At 43.6% G+C, this 27,596-nt stretch overlaps 4 protein-coding genes across 8 annotated transcripts in view; 1 reads left to right on the top strand and 3 right to left on the bottom strand.

The window, feature by feature from the left end:
* Positions 1 to 8,923, bottom strand: part of chd3 (chromodomain helicase DNA binding protein 3) — a 33,191-nt gene extending 24,268 nt beyond the window's left edge. For 2 of the 5 annotated variants that reach the window (XM_031850663.1, XM_031850666.1), the window contains exons 1-15: positions 8,461 to 8,923; positions 5,822 to 5,946; positions 5,550 to 5,732; positions 5,349 to 5,476; positions 4,078 to 4,325; positions 3,652 to 3,785; positions 3,412 to 3,547; positions 3,064 to 3,239; positions 2,504 to 2,773; positions 2,046 to 2,249; positions 1,730 to 1,953; positions 1,303 to 1,434; positions 1,073 to 1,169; positions 384 to 575; positions 102 to 302 (exon numbers count right to left, since the gene is read on the bottom strand). In XM_031850663.1, coding sequence (XP_031706523.1) covers positions 102 to 302; positions 384 to 575; positions 1,073 to 1,169; positions 1,303 to 1,434; positions 1,730 to 1,953; positions 2,046 to 2,249; positions 2,504 to 2,773; positions 3,064 to 3,239; positions 3,412 to 3,547; positions 3,652 to 3,785; positions 4,078 to 4,325; positions 5,349 to 5,476; positions 5,550 to 5,732; positions 5,822 to 5,946; positions 8,461 to 8,623 — 2,613 coding nt within the window. In that variant the 5' untranslated portion in view covers positions 8,624 to 8,923. The remainder of the gene's footprint in view (positions 1 to 101; positions 303 to 383; positions 576 to 1,072; positions 1,170 to 1,302; positions 1,435 to 1,729; positions 1,954 to 2,045; positions 2,250 to 2,503; positions 2,774 to 3,063; positions 3,240 to 3,411; positions 3,548 to 3,651; positions 3,786 to 4,077; positions 4,326 to 5,348; positions 5,477 to 5,549; positions 5,733 to 5,821; positions 5,947 to 8,460) is intronic. The other 3 variants (XM_031850665.1, XM_031850664.1, XM_031850667.1) reach the window with 3 other exon arrangements.
* A 2,393-nt stretch (positions 8,924 to 11,316) lies between these two features.
* Positions 11,317 to 14,279, top strand: naa38 (N-alpha-acetyltransferase 38, NatC auxiliary subunit). Its single transcript, XM_031850669.1, has 3 exons — positions 11,317 to 13,100; positions 13,470 to 13,644; positions 13,848 to 14,279. The coding sequence occupies exons 1-3, from the start codon at positions 13,062 to 13,064 to the stop codon at positions 13,970 to 13,972; spliced, it is 339 nt and encodes a 112-aa protein (XP_031706529.1). The 5' UTR covers positions 11,317 to 13,061; the 3' UTR covers positions 13,973 to 14,279.
* A 472-nt stretch (positions 14,280 to 14,751) lies between these two features.
* Positions 14,752 to 20,388, bottom strand: dnajc3b (DnaJ (Hsp40) homolog, subfamily C, member 3b). The gene is made up of 12 exons (XM_031850668.1): positions 19,916 to 20,388; positions 19,143 to 19,253; positions 18,887 to 19,011; positions 18,659 to 18,733; positions 18,407 to 18,550; positions 17,945 to 18,126; positions 17,677 to 17,796; positions 17,338 to 17,443; positions 17,105 to 17,225; positions 16,675 to 16,813; positions 16,409 to 16,557; positions 14,752 to 16,157 (listed from the first exon to the last, which is right to left on the bottom strand). Exons 1-12 carry the CDS (start codon positions 19,998 to 20,000, stop codon positions 16,015 to 16,017), a joined length of 1,500 nt encoding a protein of 499 aa, XP_031706528.1. The 5' UTR covers positions 20,001 to 20,388; the 3' UTR covers positions 14,752 to 16,014.
* A 726-nt stretch (positions 20,389 to 21,114) lies between these two features.
* Positions 21,115 to 24,067, bottom strand: cldn15a (claudin 15a). Its single transcript, XM_031851266.1, has 5 exons — positions 23,711 to 24,067; positions 23,230 to 23,394; positions 22,918 to 22,999; positions 22,723 to 22,830; positions 21,115 to 21,865 (listed from the first exon to the last, which is right to left on the bottom strand). Exons 1-5 carry the CDS (start codon positions 23,925 to 23,927, stop codon positions 21,769 to 21,771), a joined length of 669 nt encoding a protein of 222 aa, XP_031707126.1. The 5' UTR covers positions 23,928 to 24,067; the 3' UTR covers positions 21,115 to 21,768.
* Between the last annotated feature and the right edge of the window lie 3,529 nt (positions 24,068 to 27,596).

The following is a 27,596-nucleotide window of genomic DNA, read 5'->3' as shown; positions in this document are numbered from 1 at the left end:
GAAACAGAAGAGGAAGGAGGACAGGATGTTATATATTATGTTAAGATTATTTCATCATTTGTTTTTTTCATATTATGATGGTTAATGCCCTCCCTCCTCACCCTCAGTTTGAAGGGCTTCTTCCCTCCTTTGATGGCCGTTTCGTCGAAGGAGAACTCGTTCTCTCTGATGGTGGCTCGGCTGTCCTTGTCCCCCGAGTACGTCACCACGTAGAAGTCGGGCGCCCACATCTCGAACTCCCTCTCCCAGTTGATGATGGTGGAGAGCGGAGCGCTGACCAGGAACGGGCCTTTAGTGTGGCCCTGAGGGACAGAGGAGGAGCAACAATTCATACGGGTCTTTCGGTGAAAGAGGAGAATAATAAGACCGTGGGGCCCCGGTACCTCTTTGAAGAGCGAGTAGAGGAAGGCGATGGTCTGGATGGTCTTGCCGAGGCCCATCTCGTCTGCCAGGATGGTGTCTGTGCCCTGAGACCAGGAAAACCGGAGCCAGTTGAGACCCTCCAGCTGGTACAGGTGCAACGTCCCACCCGTCGTCGTGACAAAGTCGGGCTGATCCTCGTATTTTATCGTCGGCTGGACGGAGAGAAGAAAGAGGGGAGATTTAGAAGCCTGATTGGGACAAAGTGAATTTATTGTAGTTTAACAGTTTTTAAAAGTATTAACAATAGCAATATTACAGTTTTATACGAGTCAAGTGAACTACTTTTATTAGCATTTGCTTTAAATGCTAATAAAAGTATTTATTAAGGTAGTTGTATTAGTTTTGTTCAAAATCAACCCAGACATTTGAAAATGTATTGTACATTTTATTGAGTAGATTAATTTACACATAAATAGAATATGGTTTAATCTTATATGGAACTGGTAATGGAGCAGTATGCGTAAGAGCCTGTACATTTTAATAAAAGCAAAGCCCTCATTTTTAAACAATATGGTTGTCTTATAAAACCTGACTGAAGCTCCAGAGAGTCAGAAACGAACGTTAAACATTCTTCTGGAACTGAGATTTGCTGTGAAATACAGAGGGGAAGCAGTTAAAAATCATGATACCGAAAATACAGTTGACTCACATCAGTGACCGGAGAGACAGGAGACTCCTCTTCACCCTCCTGGTTCTTGCTCCTCATCCTCCTGGGTTTGTCTGGGTCCTCCTTCATTATCGCATCTCTGTTGGAAAGAAAGTTATCGCCGAGTCAAACGCAGAAGTAAACAAACGAGACACGTAAATACGAGTGATAAATGTGTATCGTGTTCCACATGAATTTAACTATACATTACTGGGGGGGGGGGGGGTCCCTACCTGTGTCTCCAGTAGTTGCCCTTGTAAATTGCAAAGTCAGGGATGTCCAGGTCATCTCTCTCCCAGGTACACTGGTCATAGGTCAGGTCTCTCCATTTGACCAGGTAATGGTACGTCCCCTTCTTGTCCACGCTGACAGAGACACATACAGCACAGAGTTTGAATGGTTGTACTTCAACAGGCCAAAAAAACTAAATCCTGCAACCTGAAATGTGTTATGTTTCTAGATATAAATCAATCACACCCTGGATTGTTTTATAAATCATTAACTAAATAGGTAAATAGGGTCCAGGTTGAAACATACTGAAGCTCCCCTTTAAGTTCTCAAACATCTTACTTTTAAAGAGCTTAACATAAGTAATGACATAACGTTTGGCACCCACAGAAGACCAGCTGCTGCATGCTAGGGCTCACACACAAACCTCACCTGTAGTTGATGATGCGGTGGATCATCATCCACTCCGGCTTGATGCCGTATTTGTAGTACTTGTCTTCCAGTATGGCGTACTGGGGGTCCTTGGCCCTCCTCTTCTCGCTCTTTCCCACTCCGTTCTCGTCCTCTCCACCCGACCCGTAATCCAGGCTGGGAGGCTCGTCCATGTCCGTCTTCCTCTGGTAGTTTCTGTACATCACAGAGTGGAAGATCTCAAGCTGGAGGGGAGGAAGAGGGAGAGAAACATTGTTAAACAGATTATACAGATCACTTTACATCCATCCCTCCCTTAACCTTTTCTCTCTCTCACCTGCAGCTCAGTGATCCAGGTACAGTGCCAGTAGGACTGACCCGTCAACTTGACAAAGAACTCCCTCTCGGCTCGGCCCTTCATGGGTGGCGGCGGGGGGGCGTCGGGTGCGGCGTCGGGAGCGGGGGGAACCGGGATAGGAGGCGGAGGATCGCCCCATCGCCAGTGGAGGATCTTCTGGACTCGCCCTTTGATTGGCAGACACTAGAGGGAGAATACACTTTGTGGTAAGGAGTGTGGGCTGATGCTGAGGTTGCAGGTTATTGTTGTGTATTATCTCCGTACATAATAAAATAGACTTTCTCTGAAGAGTCGTCAAAGTTGTCTGGAGTCCAAGTGACTCAGGCCCACACCTCTGGCTATTCGTATACCTGACTGATCGATCAGATCGATGCAAAGAGCCGACTGTAAAGTCACTAAAAACACACGTGTATCATATTGGTCAAATGGCAACTCACCGTGCATCGCGGACACAGCCACTCTCCGTTGGGGATCTCTGGCAGCGGCGGGTTGAGACAGTGGATGTGGTAGGAAGAGGTGCAGGTGTCGCAGCACAGCAGTTCACCGCCGTCTTTGCACACCCGACAGAACTCCATGTGGTCGTCATCCTCGTCCTCTGCCCCGACGGGGACCCCGGCGCTGACCTCTGATATCACCCTGTCCTCGCTGTCCTCCTCGAAATCCTCAAACTCCTCGTCCTTCGCTTCCCACTGGATTCCCTCCTTTTCCTGAAGGAAGAAGGAACGAAGGAACAGGAGCATTGTTATTTGTGACATTACTGAATGGATCAACAACCCCGGCACCACTTCAGGTATCTGTCTCTGTGTCTGGGCAGGATTGTGTTTGTCTGAATGCAGCCAGCTTTCCTCTGAGATTTATGATGCAGCTACAAAGCCTCCATTCATCCGGTGCTCCGAGCGAGTCAAAACAAAACCACTTTTGAAGATATGTGAAGAAGGACCGCAAAGCCAAAATCATAAATAGAAAGCAGGAACAGGCGCGCTCTTGTTGTACTCACGCAGTGCGGGCAGCTCCACTTGCCCTCGGGGGCCTTGTCCAGCTCAGGCTCAAGGCAGACGAGGTGGTAAGCCCGAGGACAAGTGTCGCACAGGATGATCTCCCCGCCCTGCTGACACACCTCGCAGTAGTCCTGATGATCCGTCTCGTAGCCGTCCCCCTCCTCTTCACCTGGGACTGGAGGGACGAGCACAGAAAGACAGAAACATGGCTGACAATGTGTTTTTGTTGTCGTTTCTCATTTAAAATAATGATTAAAAACATGATTTAAAGGAAATTTGACGCTCGCGTCCCACAGGCATTATATACTTGCATATACGTGCATATAACGGGCGCGTTGTGATTGTACTTGTATTTTTCTTCTTCTTTTTGACGGGCCGCCCTCGCTTGTTCTTCTTGACGCGTCCGGAGCTGTCGGAGCGGACGGAGGAGCTGTGAACGCTGGAGTCCTCCTGCTCCGACTCGTCCTCGTCCATGTCCTCGCTCTAACGGGGACAAAGACGGAGTCATGTGAAGAAAAAGAGGGGTGAACATGGAACAGAAGTCGGAACGAAGGAACGGAGGGAGCGGACGTAAGCTTTGTACTCACTGAGCAACTCTTCTTCCTCTTGGCACCTACAGGCGATAGTTTGATACGAATGGGTGCCATCTTTTTAGCCTTCGCTGCAGCCTTCTTCTTGTCGGGGACTCGAGGACTTTTACTGCGCTTTTTGAAGCCAGGACCTGGACAGAAAAGAGCATATGGAACATTTGCAATAAAAGAATGACAAAGACGTGTGTAAGCTCTCTTAACAAGGAGTAAATACGGTCAGATTGTTGTCTTATATTGTCGTGTAAACCACCACATAAGCAGCTGTTCACACAACATCAGCATGTGTTAAAGATTGGTATAGTTACACTGTCCTGATGGTCTGGGCTCAGTTTTAACTGGATACTCTTTTCCTACATCCCATAGAAACTGACACTAGAGAGGCACAGGGAAATTAAGACCGCAGGCCTAAAACTAACCACTGACCTTTGCCCTCTTTCGTCTTGGCCTTTCTGATTGGTGGAGGCGGCGGAGGAGGCGGCGGAGGCTCGGGCGAGGCGTTCGCTGCAGAGACCTGCTCGGCGACGGCGATCGCGGCAGCTGCAGCGGTCGCCGCGACAGCAGCGGCGTTGCCCTTGAAGGGGTTGTTGGAGCTGAACTCCCTCCACTTGGCCCCCAGGATGGTCATCATCTTTGACATGGGGATCTTAGGGTTCTTCTTGGCGATCATCGGCCTGCGGGCGAAAGTTTGAGGATCATTAAAATGCTTTGGAAAGAGCTGTGGCATACCTATTTGACTGACTAATGTATTACTCACAGCAATGGTTTATATTTTAGTTTTCCACGACAGCTTAGTGGAGCCAGTTGAGTTTAGGCAGCAAAATAACATCCCGACATATAGAAGCAGTGGGCATTATGGATTACTTCATGTTATCACAGTGAAAGCGGGTATGACTCAGCCACAGAGGCCGAGGCTGCCGGCACAACTAGCAGGGATGGTGAAGACAGAGCTTCCAGGGGGAGACAGAGGCAAGTTGTTTTCAACCCACGCCACCTGTATGTGTGTTGATATGCTGCTGGTAGTTTTCACCACGGACGGTGTCGGCTGAACGGTGCTGCCAGTGTAGAGCACGGGTTTAACCGCGTGTGACTAGCGACTAGCTTGAAACTTCATACAAAGACGTAGCCAGTTGTTTCGTGTACTGCAACAGTACACGTGCAGATGTTCGCAAGCGGGAATACATGATTTCAAAAGGCAGACCCGAGAAGTAGAAGTGTAGAACAAGATCCCACAGGAGTGCATGTAAGAGCTGTGGGGTTTAGCAGGAGAGCACCACTTTTCTCTGTCACTATGAACAGTGCAGACGTTATAGCTCTGCAGGAAAATAGAGACTCAACATCCAAATAGCAGCAAAACGTTCCTTTTAATTCCTGAAATCCTTCCTTCAAGCCACACTTGTCTCCACTCAGCAACTCCCGACTTAATCCTTTTCTGAGCAATAGCATACTCAACGACTACTTTTTTTAAGTGTAATTTGGACGTAAATAAGGTGCCAGAGTGCATTAAAAATAATCAAAATAGAGCTTGTTTATTAAAAATGTGTCCCCCCCTACTGAAGCCACAGAGCCCCGCCACATAACAACATGTTTTTAACGCCTGTGTGTACGTATGTGACGTCAGCGTGTCTTGATTTAACAACAGCTACAGCCAGCCGTGCAAATCAACGCCACGTGAAAACAAGAGAGGGACGCTGCACCTCATGAACTGGCTGAAGGCTTTGTAGTTGGTGAGTTCCCCGTAGTCTTCCTCTGTGAAGGTATGATCAACATCCTCCAGACCCCACTCCTTCGCCAGCTGCGCCGACGTCTTCTGCTCTATTGGCTGCTGAGAAAAAAACAGACCAATCAGAAGAGGGAGATAATGGACTCGTCAAGGATTAAGTTGTATTCTTCTTCACCTTGATTGTTTCCTCCTGGCTGCTGTCTCCATCGACTTTTTTCTTCTTCTTGGTTTTTTTCTCCTTCCTTTCTTTATGTTTCTTCTTCTTCTTTTTCTCTCCAGATCCATAGTCGCTGGCTACGCTGTCCGAGTTCTCGCCGTAGTCTCTTTCTCTGTCCGATTCTCTCTCTACATCGCTGCCCTGAAGAGAAGATGAGAGAGGAAGATATTAAAACATTATTATTACAAAAAAAAAGTGTAGTGAGTAAAGACAAAACAGGACAAACTTACAATCTTCTTGCGTTTTTTTGCTTTGGCCGGTTTCCCCTCTTTGTCTTTCTTCTTTGTGTCCTTTTTCTTCGGTCGCCCTTTCTTCTTGCACGGGACATCTCTTTCTGATATCTCTGGCTCTTCTTCTGGGACAAAAAGCAGAGGAGAGACGGGGGGGGGGGGTTAAAGGAAAGCGTGGAAGAGAGACAGCTATCAGAATCAGACGAGCAGTGACCTTCTCAAACGCTTCCGAACACTCGGCTAATCCCCACTGAACATAATTACGCACAAACAGAAGCTGCCCGATAGTCACAGTGGCTTCGCCGACCTCTGACCCTGTCTGAATTGTCACACGTGCTAAATTAGATACAGTTTGTCTGAGCGCTGTTAATTAGATTTGGCAGCTGTGTTGGGGGTTCCATAGCATGGAGATAATTGGTTTATTGGCGATGCAAAAGTGTGACCGGCACCCTTTTTCTTGCAAACAAAGCTGAAAAGCTTCCAGAAGTGCTGATGCGTAAAAAGATTTTTGTTACATTTTTAAACTTTTGATTTGAGGGAATACAAAGAGTAGACATGCACCCCTGTCTTGTATAATTGAAGACTCTCCGCCACAGCGCATCAAAAATACATCACTGAAATCTCTGCTTCCACTGCAAATGATGGGGAAAATATCAGGCCAGTTGTTACCCTACGGTGCACGTGCAATATCACGACCACGGGTAAAGCAATTTAACCTGCAACCTGACCTGGCTTCGGAGTGGGGGGGAAAAAAAGAGAAAGATGGAGGAAATAGCAGCCGCCTCGGCTTCAAAAGAAAAAAAACCGCAGCAAAGCATTAAAGCAGAACCAAGATGTGGGCTGCGGTCTCGACCGTGCAACCAGCCTGTTTGATAGGCTACAGTTATTTTGTCGGTGTTTTTATGTCTGTCTGCCTTTGTTGGTGAGCGCTCCCACCAGCAGCAGCAGCAACACCCCCTCCTCCTCTTCCTCACTCCCACCCCGTCCAACAACCAACCCCGCTTGTCCGTGCCGCGCGCAGCCGCCGAAGACGTGCCGTGGGCGGCGGCAGCACGCACGCAGGGCTCGGTGATCCGGAGGCCGCCCGCGGGACGGACGGTGCGCTGAACTGGAACGACTCCGTTCACCGCTCTGCTGTTCCCCACACGGGGACCCCCGACCACCGCCGCTTAGAGGTCGCGTGGGGGTTAAGGTCCCCGACGGGAAGCTCGACACTAATGTATCCGTCTGGCACGGCGGGTCCGGAGTCGAGCCAATTAACACTACAAAGCAACGGATGATTCCTGTAATATTCACACAGGAAATTACACTTGTGTCCCGTTTATCTTGAGTTAATTACGATCATAACAACACGACATCTGCACTTTAAAGCTCTTCTGCTACATCTGCACCCAAATCCAAAACATCCCCAGTTATTGTATGTTTTTCTATGAATAAACTGCAACCTTAAGGCTGCTGCACTGCTATTTTGGACTGTTGCAGTGTGGTTAACCAACCGCTACTTTCTGCACCCTTTTACTTTGACTGCAACCCCGTGCGGCTCCACTGTCACAGAAACTTCCAGAATGTCACAAGCCTTCAATCCTCTTTCCTACAATATTGCTGCTGAGAGGAGCACAAAAAGAACACCTTGTTCTATCATATATATATATATATATATGTATAAATACATTTAATAAACATGGCATTCGGCTAATTAGTCGGTATGTATGCTAAGCTAGCTGAACAGTCACACCTCTCTGTCCTGTAAGCGTGCAGAAGCGGTGTCCTATTTTGACCTGTCACAGCGACAATGGGGTAAGGGGGGCAACTTTGTGTCTGGCACCACGGTTTCACATCATCACGCTTTCATGTCTGCAAAGCGAAACGCACCCTCTCGAGATAGGTATCATATATGTGTAGCCTCCGGCCAGGGGAGTCCATGTTTTTGCCAGTCTTTTTTTTTTTTATTAACCCTTCAGGGCGACCGTATTTCCCGGCCTGCTCGTTTCCTTGTCATCCGAGTCTAGGAGCTGTCAAAAGGGATTTGAGGGGACAAAACAAGCGGCGACTTTGTGATGTTGGAGAAGTGACTTTTGCGGAAATTCCGCTGCGGCAAGTTTAGTTTAAACTTTTTGTTGGGAGGTGCTGGAGGAGCTCGAGGGAGCGGAGCGGGGGGATAATGAGCGTGTTGTCCCGACGATAAACGACGAGGGGACACAGTCTTTCTGCGTTTTGTTGCAAACTGGAGAGGAGTTGTGTTTCTGTTTTCAAAGCGCGCTCTCGTCTTTTTTTTCTTCTTCTTCCCCCTGCCTCTCTTAAAGCTGCAAACATGGCACCTAAATCCACATAAAGGTGGAACAACTGGGGGATGTAACGCAGTTTAAGATGGTGAAACGTGCCTTTTTTTTTTTTTAAAGAAAAAAAAAATCTGGTCTAGTGAGTATGTTTTTTTATTTTGTATGCGCGCACCCGAGTCCTCGCTGATCTCTCACTGTACCGTACTTGGACCTGCACCGATTTGGGCGCACAAACTGCGGGTTCCGGCTACTTTCTGACATGCCCGTTCTCCCAAAAATATAACCGCTAGTAAGTATGTGTGTTTTTTGATTTCGTGTGCGCGCGCTCCCGACTTGTGCGCCAGTTTTTCTTTACCGTACCTGGCGCGGCTGGTGTTGCAGTTTCCCGAGGCGCCGCCGGCGAGTTTATGTCGCTTGCGTTCTCGTCTAGGTCTCCGTCGTCGTCTTCTTCATCAAAATCTCCTCCCTCGGAATTAACCACCATGCCCTCTTCTTCCTCACAGGACCGGAGAGGAGAGGACATTATATCCCGGTCATTGGATCCGTCCTTGTATTCAAAAAAGCGTATTCTTGCCCCCGAATGTGTGATATTTATTTAATATTCAAATCGGCACAGGGAAAAAAAAGTGGGGGGCGTTTTGAAATATTTTACACTAGGCAGAGCAACAAAGATGGCCGCCCTCTTATATTTATTTTTTAACAACCCCCCCAATAAGAAAAATCCCCTTACATAAAAAATGGCTGACTATATTATTTCAGAACGCACCCCCCTCCTCTTTTCTCTATCTCTCTCCCCTCTCTCCTTCTCCTCTGTGCGCGCCCCCTCCCTCCTTAAAAACGTACACATTGTTACAAGAGAAAGGGGTGTGTGACTGCATGTAAGTTACATTGTTACTTGTTTGTTACTTTTCTGTCAGCCCTCCCCTCTCCTTTCTCCAAGTCCGGATCAGACAGACTTGCCTGGTGTCAGTGTCACTTGCAACATCACACGCACCAACTCTCTCTCTCTCTCTCTCTCTGCATTGCAGAGCCCGACACAAATCTATCAAATATGGCCACCTTATATTCTCCGGAGCCCCCACCGTTGTATAAAAATTATTTTGGAGCAGCAGAGTGTGTGTGTGTGTGTGTGTTGGGGAGGGATTGAGAGAGAGGGGGGTTGGGAAAATCTGCCGCAGCCATGCCCAGACTTACATCAGATTGTATTGCTTAAAAATTAACTACTTGTGGTGGGGATGGAAACAATTCACAATATGCAAATTATACTCCCCCCCCCTTTATAAAGCAGCATAATAAACAGCTCAAAGCGCCTTATCCGCCTCTGGTGCAGAGGTTTGAGACAAACACAGGAGATTTTTTTGTTTTTTTTGTTTTAACTCTTACTGTAAAATCTCTTGGACTGGATGGCAGTAATGCCATGGGAATCCCTCCACCCGAGCCAGCCCTCGGTGGCTGCTCGGGGCACTTTCTGTTTTGACAAAAGAAAATGTTGCTTTGTCTCTCACGTTCAAACCTCACCACCGAATCGAGGGATCACACAAGAGAACGTGTAGAGGATGAAAAATGATCTGATTTGAAACGTCTGCATACGTGATGAGTGTCTTAGACGAAAAGAAAAAAAAGTAGTTTATCAATTTATGTGGTGTTGATTTCATCGCATTTGACTGATTTTATTGCATTTAATATAAAAAATAAATAAATAAAAAGCCACAACAAAGCGTGTAAATGAGCAACAACAATGCAATAATCATATTTCTCATAGATGTAACTCCTCCGGCAGCTACGGTTGATTTATTAGCAGTCAGAGGGTGTTAAATCCCATGAATCACATAAATATGTGAGAGGTTTATTCACATTTCATTCTTCACCTTAGAAACAGAAGCTGGACAAAAGAAATCTTGACCAAACGTCCACATAGGAGTTGTTTCTGGAGCTTTTAATTGCATCCAACACCAGCACACTGTGAGATTTGGTTGAAAAAGCTAGTATGTGGACCTTTTGTTAAGAATTAAAAAAAAAAAAGTTATATTATGGAATAGGCTTTTTTTGCTGAAGACAATTTGACACGTCACAGTAGGGTGTAAATAATAAAATGAATTAATTATGGGTCAATTCCATTTATCTGCTTGAGTCATGGTGTTGTGTCGTACTGAGACACTCGTTAATGATAATAGTAACAGCTGTGCTTTCCTTCTTATATGTCAAAATGTAAAAAACAGAAGGTGGAACTGATTCGCTGCTTCTCCAGAAAGTTAACCCTCAGTATGTTTTTATTTAAATCCTTCTATCTAAAACGAATAGTCAGTCAGAAGGTCACCTAAATGTAAGTATATTTGTCTTAAATATGTACACATGTGTAGACCTAAACTTCTTTTTCACAACATAATCATGTTGTGCCAGTCACTGCATCAATCCGTTAATTGGACACAGCTGGTCACTTAACGAGTGACTTAACGAGCCTGAACTCACTGCATAAATGTAACTATTGTTGCGTCGTCTTCTTTTTTTAACACATTCATGCAATTCAAATGCTGTTGCACGCTGGCATCGGTATTCAATTGAACCGCATTATACACTTAAACAAAAATAACTGAACTGCTTGCCAAGCTAATATATAGCTACATAACAAATATGCAAATGTGTAGTTATGTTATGAGGGACAGTGCCATCCCTTCCATGGGATATTTGCATGAATAATCTCAAGAACACTTGGGAAACAGGGAAGAGAGCAGCCACAACATTGTGTGAAGCATCTTTTTTTCATCCTCTCGGTATTCCGTCTGCGTTCGTTACTCACCTTTTTACACCAATAACTGGATATCCTGTAAACAAGTGTTTCCATCACGCCTCCTCTGCAGCAACAGGTGCCTGTACTCGGCTTCCCCGCGCGCCCACAGACGACGACGTTAGGGGAATTTGTTAGTGTCTGATCCAACGGCTACATCTGCCAAGAGAGAGATGCAATGCAAGAGGTGTCTGCTAACAGATTGGGTGACTGGCGAGACACGTGCGTTATGTGCATATCTACTTTATGCACCCTCACCCACGGCATCCATGCGAATACCTCCACACTGGAGGTATTCGTAGCTGTGACTGTGTCTCACTATGCGTCTACAAACAACAACAATAAATAAATGGGTGAAACTAGCCAGGATTCTCTGTTATGCTGCAGGCCTTGACACACTGCACTACTGTGCTGAGGCTGCCCCCCCCCCCCCCCGTGTCCATTTGGCAGGGAGACATGGCGAGGATGAGTGGTGAAAAGTGCCTCCCCTGGGTGCTGCGCTGTAGCTAACCCAGATTTTATGCAGTGAGACACAGAGGAAGACACCGGCCCCTTGTGCTCCGTTCAGAGCTGAGCCGTCTGAACCGAGGCGACCCGGAGAGCAGATAATGCTCAAATAACGTCACGTAGCGGTGGGCTCGGGAGGGAAAAGTTAGCTTCACATATCCCAGCAAAGTGTTTTAAGTGAAAGTGGTGATGTATTCTCTGTGTTCAGACTTGCATGAGCCAGTTAATAGGTTCCAAATATGGCTTCTTCTGCCCTGTGAGACTTGGAGGTTTCATCAGTGTTTAATATGCTTTAGATTATTCTCGTTCTAGCTTTGCCTCAACCCCCATCTCTTTTCTTCTGATACCAAGTGGCCAATGTATCTTACACCAATTTTTATGTCTGTAGAAATGATTTTCTTTTATACCGTTTGGTTGGGAATAAATGCCTTTCTATTGTTTTGTCAAATTCCGTAATTATTTAAGACCATAACACATTTAGTATAAAGGTAGAGCAAATAGCTGCACCACCGCCTTAATGACAACAAAAAGCCTGCATGTGTAGTGAGGGTCAACGAATCAAAGGAAGAATGCAGTACAGCACATTCTACTCACCTGCAGCTGTAACATTGTGACGTCAGGGAGTTGATTTTCCTCTGACGCGGTCCCGCCTCGTACCATTAATCCCTTCACCGCAGGCTCTCCGACGCCATTGGCCCCAGTCAGTGTGAGAGCTGGGAGGGGGTGGACGTGTGCAGACAAGATCAATGTGGGTAGTAGCCTGAGGACACAAGGTGTCAAAAATACATGAGTATCAAGAGAATACCTCGGAAATATTAATTCTTTGGTTCTTTTGACCAACCAACACTCCTATATATGAAATGACACATCTTTTAAGATCTGTATCTACCCCTGTTTTAGAGTTTTCCACTCACACAACAAAAATAAAGGCTTCACATATTGCAATTGGTGAAGTCTGGGCCCTCATTGTGTCCTAGTGAGACTGTGTAACTTTTTGAAGAAGAAATAACACAAACTTCCTCTCTTACGAATGACGAGTTGTATTGATGAGCAATACATGAATGCAGCTTTGTATAGTTAGTTTAAAACACTGAAGGTTTTTGTTGCTATAGCCTCACTTTGTTAGATAGCTTGTTAGCTAGAATTTGACACCTGTATTGCTCGACACCTGTAACTGTTCATACAGAAGGAGTTAATATATGGAGTAAAGCTCATTATTATAATTATCAGACAAATAAAACAAGATGTAAGCTGATGTCTTTAAAGTAACTGACTCAGGAGAGTCCTGGGAGATGTAGGGAAATTCAATATGCCATTATCCTTGAACTTTTAAATATCATACTTTCTCTGTATTTCTGCAGACTTGAAGTATCTTTTAAAAGGTCATTAAAAGGTCAGGTGTGAGACCTTCTTGCTTTTAATAGTCTTCCTTATCTGTTGTTTACTTCCTTTTCTCTGAACTGTCATAAGCTACCAATGCAGGTTAACGGTTCACCTAATTTTACATTTCCATGTTAACCCTCAATGTTATATTACATAACGCTCCGTCAGTATCGTGTGTCGTTCCCTTTAAAAAAGAAAAAAAACACCGGATGTGAAGTTTCCGGTTTAGCTGGTCCGTCAGACAAATTGCTCCGTAAGCAAATGTAGGGGAAGAAGAAGAAGGGCTATGGCAACAATGATTGAGGAAAATGGTCCTTCGACACATGTATGTACATCCCGCTTTATTTATTTACTTCTTTGTATTTTACATGATTGTTCAGGTTGTTATAACGGGGAGAAAACGGCATACATTAAACAGTTTCAATTATTATCAAGGCTTCTCTTGGTGCTAACGTTAGCCGGTGGCTAACGAATCAGCTAATACAACTGTCACCCATTAGGTTAACCTGTGTGACGTTAGGCCACGTTATTTACCAGATAATATTTAGATACATAATGCTTCTTAGCCATAGCATCTATATAGCTATCTGTATTGGCATAATCAGCTTACAGTTGCCTGAATGCATTTATTGACGGTTGCAGAAAGCAGCTCTTCAGTGTTGGTTTATTCTGTTATCTTTCTGCTCTCGTCCAGGAGCACTCTCACGTGTCCCCGTCGTCTCAGGCCCGGCAGAAACTAGAGGGGCTCCTGAACAAAAACATGAAGATCCGCATGACAGACGGACGGACTCTGGTGGGGCTGTTCCTCTGCACGGACCGAGACTGCAACGTCATCCTCGGATCAGCTCAGGAGTTCCTCAAATCCACAGGTAAATAAATATACAGGTAAAGTATAAAGATGGCCGAGCAATAACAAGCCTATTCCATCATGCAAAAGGACACCGACATCAGTGTGTCATTATCAACCTGACAGTCAACCAAACATAAAATAAAATCCTGGAACATTTTCGTTAAGCACTTTTAGTCCATCTTATTTCCCACAATAATCTCTTTGAATCCATTTTGTCCTCAGACACATTCTCTCAGGGCGAACCCAGAGTCCTGGGCCTGGCCATGATCCCCGGTCACCACGTGGTATCCATCGAGGTGGAGGCAGACAGTCTGGAGGACACACACGGATTTGGACCGAACCATTGATGAAGGCCCCTTCCTGTCTGTCTCTCAGAGAGGCCGACATGTGGCTGAGCTCAAAGGAGAGTGGACGTCTTCGTTGGAGGATGTTATCGGACACTTCACCTCCTCAAATGCAGAACTCCCGTGTCAATATTCTGGATTTAGCCATTTCCTCTAAGCTTGAAGATGTGTCCGTTGGCAGCGACAGCTGTACAATACATGCGTGTATGAGAAGGTGACGCAAACAGCAGATCCATGGATGTGTGTGGAAATGTTTCAGTGTACAGAGAACATCTTTGTTTTATGTTTAAAAATACATTGTTGTATTTGAGACCTTGTGTTTAAAGTTTGTGTGTCAGGAGCGACCGGTTTTATAAAGGGGAACGCCACCGATTTTAGAGACTGGAAGTATGAAGATGAAAAATAAATCACAGGGTAAAGTTGCCAGCATTGTGGTTTTGACAAGAATGTGTGGGATTAAAAAAAAACATCTTATTTCTTTCTATAGTGAGTCTGATGTTATAAGAGTGCAATGGAAGTTATGAAAATGTACTTAAAATTACTGGACTATATGTCAAATATCTGAGGATGAACATCTATAAAACTAAATACTTGTAGCTGCAGGGGGAGCTGTTCTGTAGCTGTCCCCTTTGCATGCCATGCGTCATGAAATTAGGACAAAATTGAGATTGCTTCAATTATTTTTAATACGCTGGAGCATGTCAGCTGATTCAGTTTTGGCAACAGTAAAATTGATGCCACCAACAGCAGAAAGCCCTAAAAAGAGAGAAAACCCAGAAACAAAACCTTCCCACTCAGTTGATTTAAATACAAAGAGCCGGTCACATTTGGTTCACACAGTCGCGCAGCAGACAGGTTTCAAAGCAGTGACGAGTCACTGCACCTTTAAACCATTTTGGACAAAAATAACTTAGAAGTCAAATCTTTAAAAGAATCTCATCTTGGTTTACAGGTTAAACTTTTGTGCGTCTTTTCTGGCTGTGAAACCGGAGCCTCATTTACGAAGTTCCATTTTATCTGTAACTGATGTACCACCCCAGCTCAGTACAACATTTAAAATGTGCACTTTTCTGTGGGATTATGATAAATGAGGCTCTCAGATAACCATTGAAGACACACTTAGTTTGTGAAGAGTCTTTCGAAAGGCTTTAAAAAAAAAAAACCTGCAGTAACATTTCATGAGTGGAGAAGATGGCCAGTTTTTCAAACAAAAAGGGTAAAATTGCAAGTTTTTGTGTTCACGTGTGAGTTTTTGTCAAGTCTTCATTCATAAGTTACGTCTACAATGTTTGGATCTGGATATATAGCCGGTTAAAGACGCCATAAAATACAGAATTTGCACGTTATTCCAATTGGATAGCTGGTGAAAAACAAATAAGGAATTTAAAAGAAAATCACAAACAATCCCGGAGCCGCACCGATTTAAGATCCATAGGATTTCAAAGCTGTAACACCCACCAAGTTTCCTTTCCTAGTGCGGAAGTCTCACCTACTTCCCATTACGGTAGAAGCTCGACAACATAAACCCTCCTGCTGCCATGGTGTAGAAAAGTCTTGGTTCTCTAGGACAGAGAAGGTTCGACATGGTCAAAAACGTAGACCGAGATCAGTCGACATGTAAAGAATACTGCGAGCAGAAATCAACACACCGACAGTCCTGTAATGTCCGAGCAGCTACTGCACTTAAAAAAAAAAAAAGTCCCTTGATAAAAAGGTTCGAAGAATGGCACAAAGAAAGAAACGATAAGAGCCAACTTTCAAGTGTTGACACAAGACTTCATTTCCTTCAACCACAGCGACGAGTTAGTGAACAGTAGCCAGTCAGATCCGTCGTTTTAGTGGTGAGAAGTCCAGGTTTCTTTTCACTGTACAGCTCAAGACCTGCATTCAAAATCAAACGTTCAAGTAACCGTGTCCAAGCTGAAGCACAAGTTCTGAGGAAGACTTCTCCTTAAATCCGCCGTTGTTGTTGTTGTTCTTCCCGTATGCCTGCCTGCCTGCCCCCCCCCCCCCCCCCCCCCCCGGTGTTCGTCAAGGCCTCCTCTCTAGTTGTGCTGGAACTTGAAGTGGAAGCTGCCGCCGGACTCGAACGGGTTGAAGCTGTGAGGCCAGCTCTGTCCTCCGCCTCCGCCCTGCTGGTTTTCAGGGTCCAGAGGATCCTCACCTGCGTCGAACTTCTGCCTCATTTCTGGAAAAGACAACGGGAAGCATGGAGGGACAAATTTAAAGACGGGGGGGAAGCTAAAGCATTGTTTAACACGATGCAGACATGGAGATCTCGATGCCTGATAACGGAAATGAATCTTCTCTTCTAAATCTCAGCAAGAAAGCGAATGAGCACATGTCCACAAATGTGGAACTTTTCTTTCTTAGATCAGCTACTAGTAGTGTGAACATGTGACATTATAGGCTGCCATAAACTTTTTCTCAGCTCCTAACCTGGGTCAGTGAGGACCTCTTTAGCCGACGCGATGTCGATAAACTTCTTCTCCGCCTCTTTCTTCTCCGACTCGGACTGGAAGTTGTCGGGATGCCACTGCATCGCCAGCTTCCTGTACGCCTTGATGATCTCCTGCTTGTTTGCACTCCTGACAAAAACAACGTTTGTGAAGAGTTATCTGGAGCAATCCGCTCGATAAAGTCCTCGACAATGGACGGAGGAAGTTAACACCGCTTTTGTAATAAAACCGGTTGGGGCTGGTTACCTGCCGACACCGAGGATCTTGTAGTAGTCCCTCTTACGAGAGACTTTGAGCAGTCTCTGAGCTCGGTCGAGTCCTTCTTTGAGATCGTGGCGTTCGCCTTCGCTGTCGAACTCTTTCGCCTCGAGGTAGTCCTCCACCGCTGAACGGAAACAAATAAAAGACGTTAAAAACCATGTTTGTCCACCACAAATATGCTGTGATTGCATCTGCACAATATAATTATTAATTCATCCAATTAGACTATTAATTCATCTTCTAAATCTGTGTTTTGCTCAATGGTTTACAGCATCATTGATATCTTAAACCTTGAAGAACCTGCTGAAAAAAAAGACACACCACATCTATATTTTTCATGTGCGTGCAAATTCAAGAGTGTGTATAGATCTTTAGTCAAAGGCGTCCCCCTGAAGGGTGTGGAGAGTCCTGTTACCTTTCTCGTACTCCTGGTTGAGGATGAACGCCTCGGCTCGGTCTCGGAGGACGTTGGCGTTGCGGGGGTCTCTCTGGTGAGCCTCTGAACACACGTCTATGGCCTCCAGAGCCAAGTTAAGCTAGAATTGGCGAGAGAGAGGGACAATGTGTTGCCATTCATCACAGAAAGATAACAGGCCTAAAGAACCGTTACATGCCGGCAACAACTGGGCCACCAGTGCTCTCTCTCACCTTGATAAGGCAGAAGCAGATCCTCTCCTTGGCCAGGTTGGTGTAGAACGGGACATTCGGCTCCGTCTTTATCACCGATTGATACTTATCAATGGCTTGCTGATGCCTAATGGTGTGTACAAAGAAGATCAGGGTCATTCATTAGGCTAGTTAGGCTGCAGGTGTACTTTTTTTTCCTGTATTTCTGTTTTGTTGGTGTCAACAGATATCAAAAGAACAGGAATCACATGCAGGTTGCAGTGTGTGTGTTTCTGTTTCAGACAGACGCATGTTGTAAATACATGTTCTTCAGAGGATCACGATTTAGGGAAAGTGCACCGATCCCAAAGAAGTACCCACCTCTCCTGCTGAATGAGCTCCTCTGCCGAGTCCAGCTGCTTGCTGAGCTTTTTCACCTGCTTGTAGTGGCCGAAACACTCTTTGTCGTCCTGGTCCAGCTTCAGACACTCTCGGATGTGACTGCACGGAAACAGACGAGTGAGAATGACATTTTGACTAAACAACACGGTAAACAGGAAGCTCTCTGAGATGAAAAGCAGCTGGATTTGCATGACTCCGGCTGGCTAAATCAACATAGTTTGTTTACTCCCCCAGCAACAATGCTCACTTGAGAGACTCGCGGTGATCTCCGAGGCTGTAGTGCAGCATGCTGAGCTTCAGGAAGGCGGCGCGGTTGTCGTTGCGCAGCCTCGTGGTCGGCGTCAGGTCCTGGATGGCTTTCTGCGGGTCTCCCATTCGGATGTAACATTCCGCGCGAAGCTCCCGCGACTCAGGGTCCCACGGAGAGATCTGAGGAAAGACGGCGACTTTTATAAGAGAGTGAGGAGACATGTGCAAACTGAGTCAAGCAATGGTGATCACTCTTAATCCATACACATGTTATTACAGATGAATGATGGAGTAACAGATGTGTCTTTACAGGAGGAGAAAACTTGGTTTATTAAAATGCGCTTTTTAATATATTATGGATGTTTATTTTACATATATTGGTAAAAAATTAAACTACGAACATAAAACAACAACAGACAAACTGCATGCAAAGGGGTTTTTCTTTAAAGTTGGCACACACCTCAATGACTCTCCCTAGCACGGCGATGGTGGTGCTGTAGTCCCCTTGGTGGTACGCAGCATGGGCCTCCTCCTGCAGCTCCTCCAGCTCGTTCGCTCTCATCAGCTGGTCCTGAGCTTCTTCGTGGTCGGGTGAGCGCTGCAGCTAAAAAAAACAAAAAAAAAAACAGATGCATTGTTCTGTCAAGCTGCTGTTTCAGGTAAAACACTAAAAAATAAGGATAGAAGCATTGGTTTAGGACTTTAAACTCACCACTGCTTCAAAGTCCTCCCTGGCCTCCTGTGTGCTGCCCTGCTTCAACAGGATATTCCCTCTCTGCAACCTGGCCTGAAAAATATGCAGGAAAATAAAGAGATGACGCGATGAGGAGACATAGGAGAGCAAAAAAGAAAGACCCAAGAGATGGAAATAAATATGACAAGCAGCACATGGACACACTTAAAGCGACAAGTTTTTCTGGTTGTGATGAGGTGAACTTACAGCCAGGAAGTCCGGCTTGAGTTGGATGGCTCTGGTCAGGTCTGGCAGGGCAGATTTGGATTTTCCCATCGCTAGAAACACTGCAGCTCGCTTGTAGTAGGTCAGGTAATTCTTAGAGTCTCCCTCTAAAATGTCAAGAACATTTTTGTTAAAGTACTCATTCTGTCTGTACTAAAATCTTCTCGTCTGTGGTGAAGCACAGAAGAGGGCATTACTCAGCCGGTGTAGATGTGGGTCAGTGTGGGAGTAACCTTACCTACAGCGGAGTGGTAGTGGGACAACGCTTCAGCCAGTTGACCAGCAGCCAAAAGTTTGCGGCCCATCTCCAAGTGGTGCTCGATCTCGACATGAGTCGCCCCCAAGACACCTGAAACATAAAACAGCCCCTTGAGCCCTCGCTAGAGTCAAGCCAAGCCTAAAATAAATCTAAAATATTAAATCAGAACAAGACAGACTGGGTAGTCTAAGCCTATTATATTAAAATCAATGTGGTTTTAATGCATTTCACTTGCTAGATTAGCTAAACATGCATTCCAGTCAGTTTCTGAATGCATCTTGCAAACAAAGCACTCAACCTCATTTTATTTACATGTTTAAATCATCAACAACATGCCATAATGCACATCATGACCCAATCATTTGTTAGGGCTGATATGATTTGCTAATTGACAAATAGATCATTTAGACAATGCCTTAATTATTCAAGTCATTCAACAAGAAAAATGCCAAGAATTCTCTAATCTGATTCTATATTGTTTTAATATCTCTGGGGCAGTTGATTGGACAGAATAAGTTATTTGGAGACGTCACCCTGGAGCCCTAATATTTCATATTTACACTTAGATGTGTGTGTGAGCAGGTTTATTATTATGCTTCCTTTACACCGGTAATTTAATCACGGAGGTGACGGAAAAAAATGCTCTCTAGCAAAAGCCTCTAGTTCCTGGCAACGCCTTAAATACTCCTAAACGCCGGTTACATGTTGCCCGAGTTTAAGAACTAGTTTGTGGCTGTACAGACAGCGCTTACCGTCCAGCTGGATGTCCAGGATGACACACAGCAGTGACAGGGAGCACAGGACCCCGCTGAGTCCGGTCCGCCGACACGACTCCATCTCCCGATTCTTAGTCACACTTTCACACCGGAACCAGCGAACTTAACGGCTCTGGTTTCACGTCGAGTGCAATTACCGGTTCGTGTCATTGACACGGTGATGTTTTCTATTAAACCTTCATATTTTCCCTCTCTTCTCTCTACCCGGGCCGCAGGAACAGCTACGACGGTGTATTTACGGTCCCGGTGTGATAGAATTCCGTGTAGAAATACAGGTACGCCGCTTAAAAGGTTCCCCCCTTATCTATATTAACGGTTTAACAGCAGTTGACAGCCTTGAAAGCGACTCAACTGACTTTAACATGAACTCAAAACAAGTAACATGATGATGGAGAACAGCTGACAGCCAGTCCGCTTTGTACACGAACCCTGTTCTGCCCCCTGGTATCGTCGTCCCCTCCCTTTCTTGCCCCGCACTCCCGTGGTTGGTCCACATGTCGCACATCCGGGTTCGTCTGGAAACGTGGGCCGCTCTCATTGGAGAGACTATTTTAACGCGGATCCCTGCATGGGACCAAGTATTGGTTTAGTGTGAATAAATAGGGATCACGTAGAAGCAAGAAATCGAAAGTAAACTCACTCAATGTGGCTCTGATATGGAGGCCTATTGCTGCATAAAAAATGCCATTTAAGTTATAGTCAGTATTAAATTTTCTTAAGAATCTGCCTTAAAAAACGTGTCTAATATGCCTGTGACTGTAGAATATAAACCCATATTTATGTCATTCATCCCCCAAATTCCCAGAGGGACTTGGCCCCAATATAATATTGCTAAATATCTCATTATGACTAATATATATATGACTATATCTCTTATAGCTATGGGACATTTCCTCATATATATGACACAATATATCTTAATTGAGAAGCAGAATTAAATGTATTTTATACATGCATATAGACAAAACTTTTTTTACAGCCAGTTGTAATTGTAAAAATCAATTATTGAATGAATATAATGATGTGATCTCTGAATGTCTAAAGAATATGCTGGTGCATATCATTTATAATTTATCCATAATTTGGGTTAAATTGCTTATTATTTATATTTAAAATGTACCTTTATGTGCAATATTTATGATAATTATATAATATAATAATTAAGTTTGATATTGTTTGTTTAAAAAAAAGAATACAATCATAACTTTATTAACCACGGAAATACAAAGTCAAACAGAAATGTTTAGCACAACACGTTTTATTGTGCGCTATCGTAAAAAAATCAAAAACAAAATAACGATAACTTGTCCTCACACTCTTTCACAGGTACTATCTATAAAACTGTACAAAACAACACACAAATATCTGGATCATCACAGTTTTGACCTTCCCCTTCATAAATGTCTAGAAGTGTGTATGCAGATCATCAAATGATTGGCTTCCTTTGGAAATAAGTGACGGTATGTAAATGCATTTGTGTGAAACATAAATAGAATCATTGCAAGCATATGGTACGTCTGTGTGGCGATAAGAAGCTTTGCTTTTTACAACTTTCACAACTTCAATTCTATCATTTCAATGCTATCATTTCTACAGAGTACACACTTGATATAATGTGATTATGTACAGTTCAGTGGTGATATGTTACTTCATGACGGAGACCTTTAGCTTTTCCACATGTCAAAAAGTGTAAAAGCTGAACACCAGGATATGTTAGATGCATCAACAAAAACTGAGTCGATGAAAAGATTTGACTCCAGGATTTTTGCAAAAGATGAGATTTCTGTCTTCTGTTTTTTTTTTTTGGTGACAAAGTTCTGTTTTCATATTCAAACATAAGCATTCCGGCCGTAGGTGCTGGCAGCCTGGCTTCTGGTCGGTGCTGCTCCGGAGTACACAGTCCCCCTGCTTTGAAGAGGCAACGGGCTGCAAAAGATGGTTAAACAAAAACATGAGTCACTGATGATGAGGCAGCATGCACTATACCTGGACCCTGAAACTAAAGTAGCTAAATGGAGTTAAGCCATCACTCATTTTATTATTTACACCTTGGGCTTTTCCTATTTGTGACATGTCGTTGAAAAAGGCCTATTATAGCAACAAAATCATGAGGGCGATGCTGAAAATGTATTCAATTATCATGTTTTCTGCCCATTTGTCTCACCACTGTGTACTTGCACCAGTGTGTTTGTTTATCCAACCATTGGGGGGCGGCAAAACTCAAATTTTCAAATCTTTCACATAAAGGCTTTAGTTTGCGGCCTAATCAGGCCTTTCTCACTCCAAACACTCCCACCACTCAGCGCAGCCCTTTGTCATGTCTATTAGGAGCTGCTATTACATCCCACAGGTGAATTAATAAAGTTCTGCCACAACAAGGTGCCAGAGTGCCATGAATTTCTTCCTAAACGATTTTCAATTTTCCACAAACATCACACGTGTTCAATATGTTCATGTATGTTAGTAAAGATTTTGCAAAATAAATGATGAGCTGACATACAAATAAATAGAAAGAATCAATTTAATTTCCTAAACAGTATGGGTACATATATTTATGAAATTATTTATGTGGATTTTTAAAGGCAACTATCTATCTGAGAAGAGACTTATTTTCTTCATTTCACTCCCTAACATTTAACAGTAACGTTCTCACTTTCACATCTAGTGTATAGAGGAACTACATGAGCTATGCAAATGGTTGTAAAGCAATGCATACACTGTCACAATCAATAAATTAACACCATCAACATATTAATGATTATTATATCAAGTATTGAACTCACTATTTTTCCTCTGTGCCCATTTTGCAGGAGCAGGTGAGACAGGCTCCTCCAGCGATGGCGAGCACAGCGGAGCACCAGCCGATGTAGAGTGCTTCTCCTATTTCATACCTGCAACACACAGCAGAGAGTCAGTCAGCCCACGTGAGCCTCATGTAAAGGCCTTTCAACCGGCCCTCTCCACCACCACCACCTCACCTTATCCCGGGATAGAAGGGGTCAAAGAAATCCTGAGTGATGTTGAAGGCATACCAGGAAATTGCGACCATTGTGCACACACCTTTTGATAGAAAAATTATATTCTTTAATAATTAGCAGAGCAGCGGGGAAGCTACACTAAATGTCCAAAGTCTTCAGGTAACCAGGAGCACATTTATGGATGGTTGATTTGAATGTGCTATAAAACATGACTATCATTTATTAGCATTGTGGAAAAGTTCCCTTATCTATTTATAGGGTATGAATTGGAAGGTCAGACTGGTCAGATATTTTTTTTCTTATCTTTGTTACCTTGAATTATGAAAAGGACTCCAGCAGCGCCAGCAATCCTCCCTTTGAGAACATAGTTTTCCCCTCCTGCCTTTGAACACTGCACTCCTATCAGGGCCGCCATCAGGCCAAGCGTGCCCAACACGACCGATGTGATCATCAAGGCTCGAGACGCTTGGATGTAACCTGAACACAGTTTGGAAATAAATTTTTAAAAAAACACAAGTTGATTTTACTACTTTTTTCTTGTCATCTGCCTTGAAAAAGGGTCATGAGATTATGACCAGTTTGTATGAGCAAAGAACTGTTGTGAAAACTTCAAGAGAACAAGTTCAGGGTGTTTTTTCTGACAAGCAACATCATGTAATATAACTTATTTCCACTATTTATCTTCTTTTTTTATGTTACAATGATCTATGGATGTTTGGTGGATCAAGAATTTAAAAAAAGTACTAAATTCTACAATTATAATTATTTATTGCAATTTTCTTTGTCACCGTACCACTCAAAGCAAGCAGCGAAGGAAACTCCCTGCAGTTATGCACCCCGGTCGAGTCTGTCGCACAAGACATCCACAAGTTTTCGTAGATGGTGGAGGTGGTGATGACGTTCCCGTCGACGGTGGAGGTCCTCCAGTAACGGTGCGGCAGGGTGACCCCCACCATCACCCAGGCAATGAACCCCAGCACCAAAGCCACTACTTCCACAATCGGATCCATGACCCCAACTCGGCCCAGCAGTCAAACAAAAGTATATCCAGGTCTCAGTTTTTGAAATTTAATAAAACTTGTTATAAAAAACCAAACATCTGATTTTGGGTGCGAGAGAGCGGTGTGTCTGTTCTGCCACTGTGAGATGTGTCCAGCTCAACAGATATGTATAATGATTTATATGACTTTCTCTCCTCCCTTCTCCCCTCCCCTCACACACACACACACACACACACACACACACACACACACACACTCTCTCTCACTCTCTCTCTCTCTCTTTCATATTTTACACCCCTGAAACTGAGCAGGTGTTGATCGGCTCACTCTCAAGGTCCAATGGTCATCAGTCAGTGTTAATGACGCTGCACTGTTCATGTTTATTTGACACGCTCCACCACGTTGTTTTCTTTGATGAAAAACTGAACATTACAAGCAAATTACAAAAAATTTTTTTTGTGCTGGATCTTTCACAAAAATATTGCATCATTACACCCCAAGTTTCATACCGAAGCTCCATTAAACACACTACTTTTTAAAAATAAAAGTGTGTAGACACCTGAATGGCATCAGAAATGCATTAGTTGTTCTTTGTCATCTATTTAGTGTTTTTGAAAGTCCTCAGAGTACTTCACACTTGTGTGAGGAGGCTCTGGGTGTGTGAAGGTTAAGATAAGACGAGGACTTTGTAGATGTTCTTGACTCGAACAGTCCGAACCAAGGATTACACACACAACGTTGTTTTGATTCCGCCGAGGTAGTGTGATAATAAGTGATTCTGTATGACGTGTATGAGATGGATTGAATGTCCTGTTACTTTAAGTTTTTGGAATGACTGTCTCTATACATGTTGCACCAAGATCTTAAGATAAGATATACTTTACTGTCCCGCAGGGAAATTTCTCTTGGGCTCCAAGCCGCTGCATCACACAATACACCATATATTAGTCCCCAATAAAATCTTATCAGATAATACTACTTGTTGCTATTTAACAATTTGATGGAGGATGTAATAAATACATTTTTGTACCGATTTAGCCTGCAGATTGGCATTGTGAACCGTCTGCCTGAAGGCAACTACTGGAATTCTTCTTCGAACACATTTGCGTCATAACAAACATATATCTATTCAAGTAAGGACAACTGGGGCTCACCGAGTTATTCTTCTATCCATCTCAGTAAAGATTTACCCTGTTTCCACATCAACAGTATTAATCGCATTCAATCTGTGAGCAGATTGTAACATAACTTAAAAACTGAGGCCAATTTTCTCAGTTGCTAATAACAGCCTGTGGACAGATTTCCACTGTCCCAAAACGATTTGGGACGTTTTTCGCAGGCAAAAACGCGAACGCGGGATTTGCCCGCGTTTTTCACGGGCAAATCCAAAGGATTTTGACGTTAATGTGGTGTCCCGAGGTGCCTTGCCTCTCTACAGCGCCAACAGTTTCAAGCTTGACGTTTACAAATTACTTCATCAGCTAACATCACGAGCACCAGCTAACGTGATCCACAACACTAACTTAATACAAACTGTGTTGATTTTAGCTAACAATAAACAATGTAACGGTACAAAGTAAAGGTGTAATGATTGTTTTCTGTCAGCCAAGAGTGATGCAAGGAAGACGCAGACAACTAGCTAACTGTATGCTAAGCTATAAGGTAATTTAGCGACACTGCATTGATCTGCCTTTGGTTGCTCCACAACGTTAGCTGATGAAGTAATTTGCAAACAGCATGCTAGTTAGTGTCATGGAGCCAATGGTCCTAATAAAATATAGGAACATTACAGATAGAAACATTATTGTAAATATGTGGTTGTAAAGTAATGAAGTGGTTAAGAAATGTCAAGGCCATAAGACTCAAAGTAACACTCACTGAGCACCACACCCAAGATTTTGTAACAATTGGAAAGGTATCAACATGTAATTAGTCTTACTTGAGACCAAAAGTCACAAAGGTCTAAAGTTACTGATTTCACCCTGTAGTTTATGTGTTTGTACGTCTTCATTAATAATCCTCCTGATAGCTGCTGGGTCAGTGTTGTCAAATTAAGATAAATGTTAACCAGCGATTCAGACAAAGCCCCCAAAGTGTATAGAGGTGGGGAGATTTGTAAACCAGCAAACTCGTTTGTGTAAAGGTCAAGAATGAAGCTCCAGAAATAGAAGCACAGTGAGTGCACCAACCATAAACCTGACCTCATCTGTTTTATGAAGGGAAACGGGAGGCGAAGCATTCGCAAAGGAAAGTTTGTAAATCAATTGCAGTGCCACAGAAATGGTTGTAGATTTCAACCAAAATCTATATTTAACATGTTTTATACACAACACCAGGACCCTGAAACGGAAGAAGCTAAATGGAATTCAGCCATCGATTCATTTTTGTAAATACAACTGTGCTTGTATGTCAAAATGTCTTGTTGAGATGTTACCAAGTGAGATGATTCAAGTCTCATATTCTTGGATTGTTTTTTATATTTATTAACTATTTGTTCTTGTGCTTTGTTAATTAAACCCCAAAGTCCATCTTGTAAATTGAAATACAAAGGCAGAAACTCCAACCGAAGCTAAACCTAAATTCACTGACCATTTCATCAACTTCATCTCCTCCTGAGCTCCTCTGAAAACTGGATCCTGCCCCGCCATAAATGTCTCATTTTATGGCCGAGCTGTTTGCAAAGCCAGTTTTTACAGCCTACTTGGCCGCAGCGGTCGGTTGCTGATGAGTTTGTGTTATTAAATGTGAATGTCACAGCGGTTTAGTCTAAGAAAACAAAAGTTTATATGTTTCCTGAAGCCCATCATTTTACCATGTGCTTTCCAGGAATAACTTGTCCTGGGATGACTGAACAGAATAGAAAAACTTAGTGAAAAATATATCTGTCTGCTGGTTTATTTACAAACCTTCTTGTGGTCCAGGCATATATCAAAAACTCACAACTCTTAGTGCAGATAGGTTGATTTTATTATTTTACAGCTATTGCGATACATTTTATATTTGATTTTCAATTTTAACAAACATGTTTTAAGATACACATGTTAAAAGATGCTTGGCCCTGAAATGGCCATACAACATATTTCATAAATAGGTTTATTACTAAAAGCAATGAGGTCCAACATAAACACACGAGTTTCTGCCAGATTAAACAGTTTCAGTTGTCTCATATGAGAGATTTATGTGTTTTTGTTCTTCTCACTGGTTTGAAGTAGGCAGACCTCATTTGGAAAAAAAGGTGATGTCATACACTTCTTTGCACCAATCAGAATGCAGCAATATTTGAATAAAAATATGATGACAGTTGGTGGGTTGTTGCTTTAGTTGCAAGGTAACTGTCAATCAAATTAGAGTTTATGAGTGTTGAACTCTTGATAAATGATACCTAACAAAACTACGTTTGCCAGGTTCCCCATACTAGTTCAGTGTGTTAGCATGCTAACATTTGCTAATTAGCACTAGGTACAAAGTGAGAATGATGGAGATCTAATTAGTAAAAAGCAGTACTTATTAAAATGTTGATCACAAAGTTATTAGGGTTCATCCTCTGGGAATCATGAATGCCCGTACATAGTTTTGTGCTAATCCACCTAATAGTTGCAAAGATATTTCAATCTGGACCAAAGCGCTGGGCCGACCGACTGAGCAACCCTGTATCCTGCAGTTCAGTTGTATGGTGAC

The sequence above is a fragment of the Anarrhichthys ocellatus genome, unplaced genomic scaffold, assembly GCF_004355925.1.
Source record: "Anarrhichthys ocellatus isolate YVR2014 unplaced genomic scaffold, GSC_Weel_1.0 scaffold11, whole genome shotgun sequence".
NCBI classification, from domain to species: Eukaryota; Metazoa; Chordata; class Actinopteri; order Perciformes; family Anarhichadidae; genus Anarrhichthys; species Anarrhichthys ocellatus.
The sequence above is the reverse complement of the archived record's forward strand: the minus strand, read 5'-3'. Positions and strand labels throughout refer to the sequence as shown.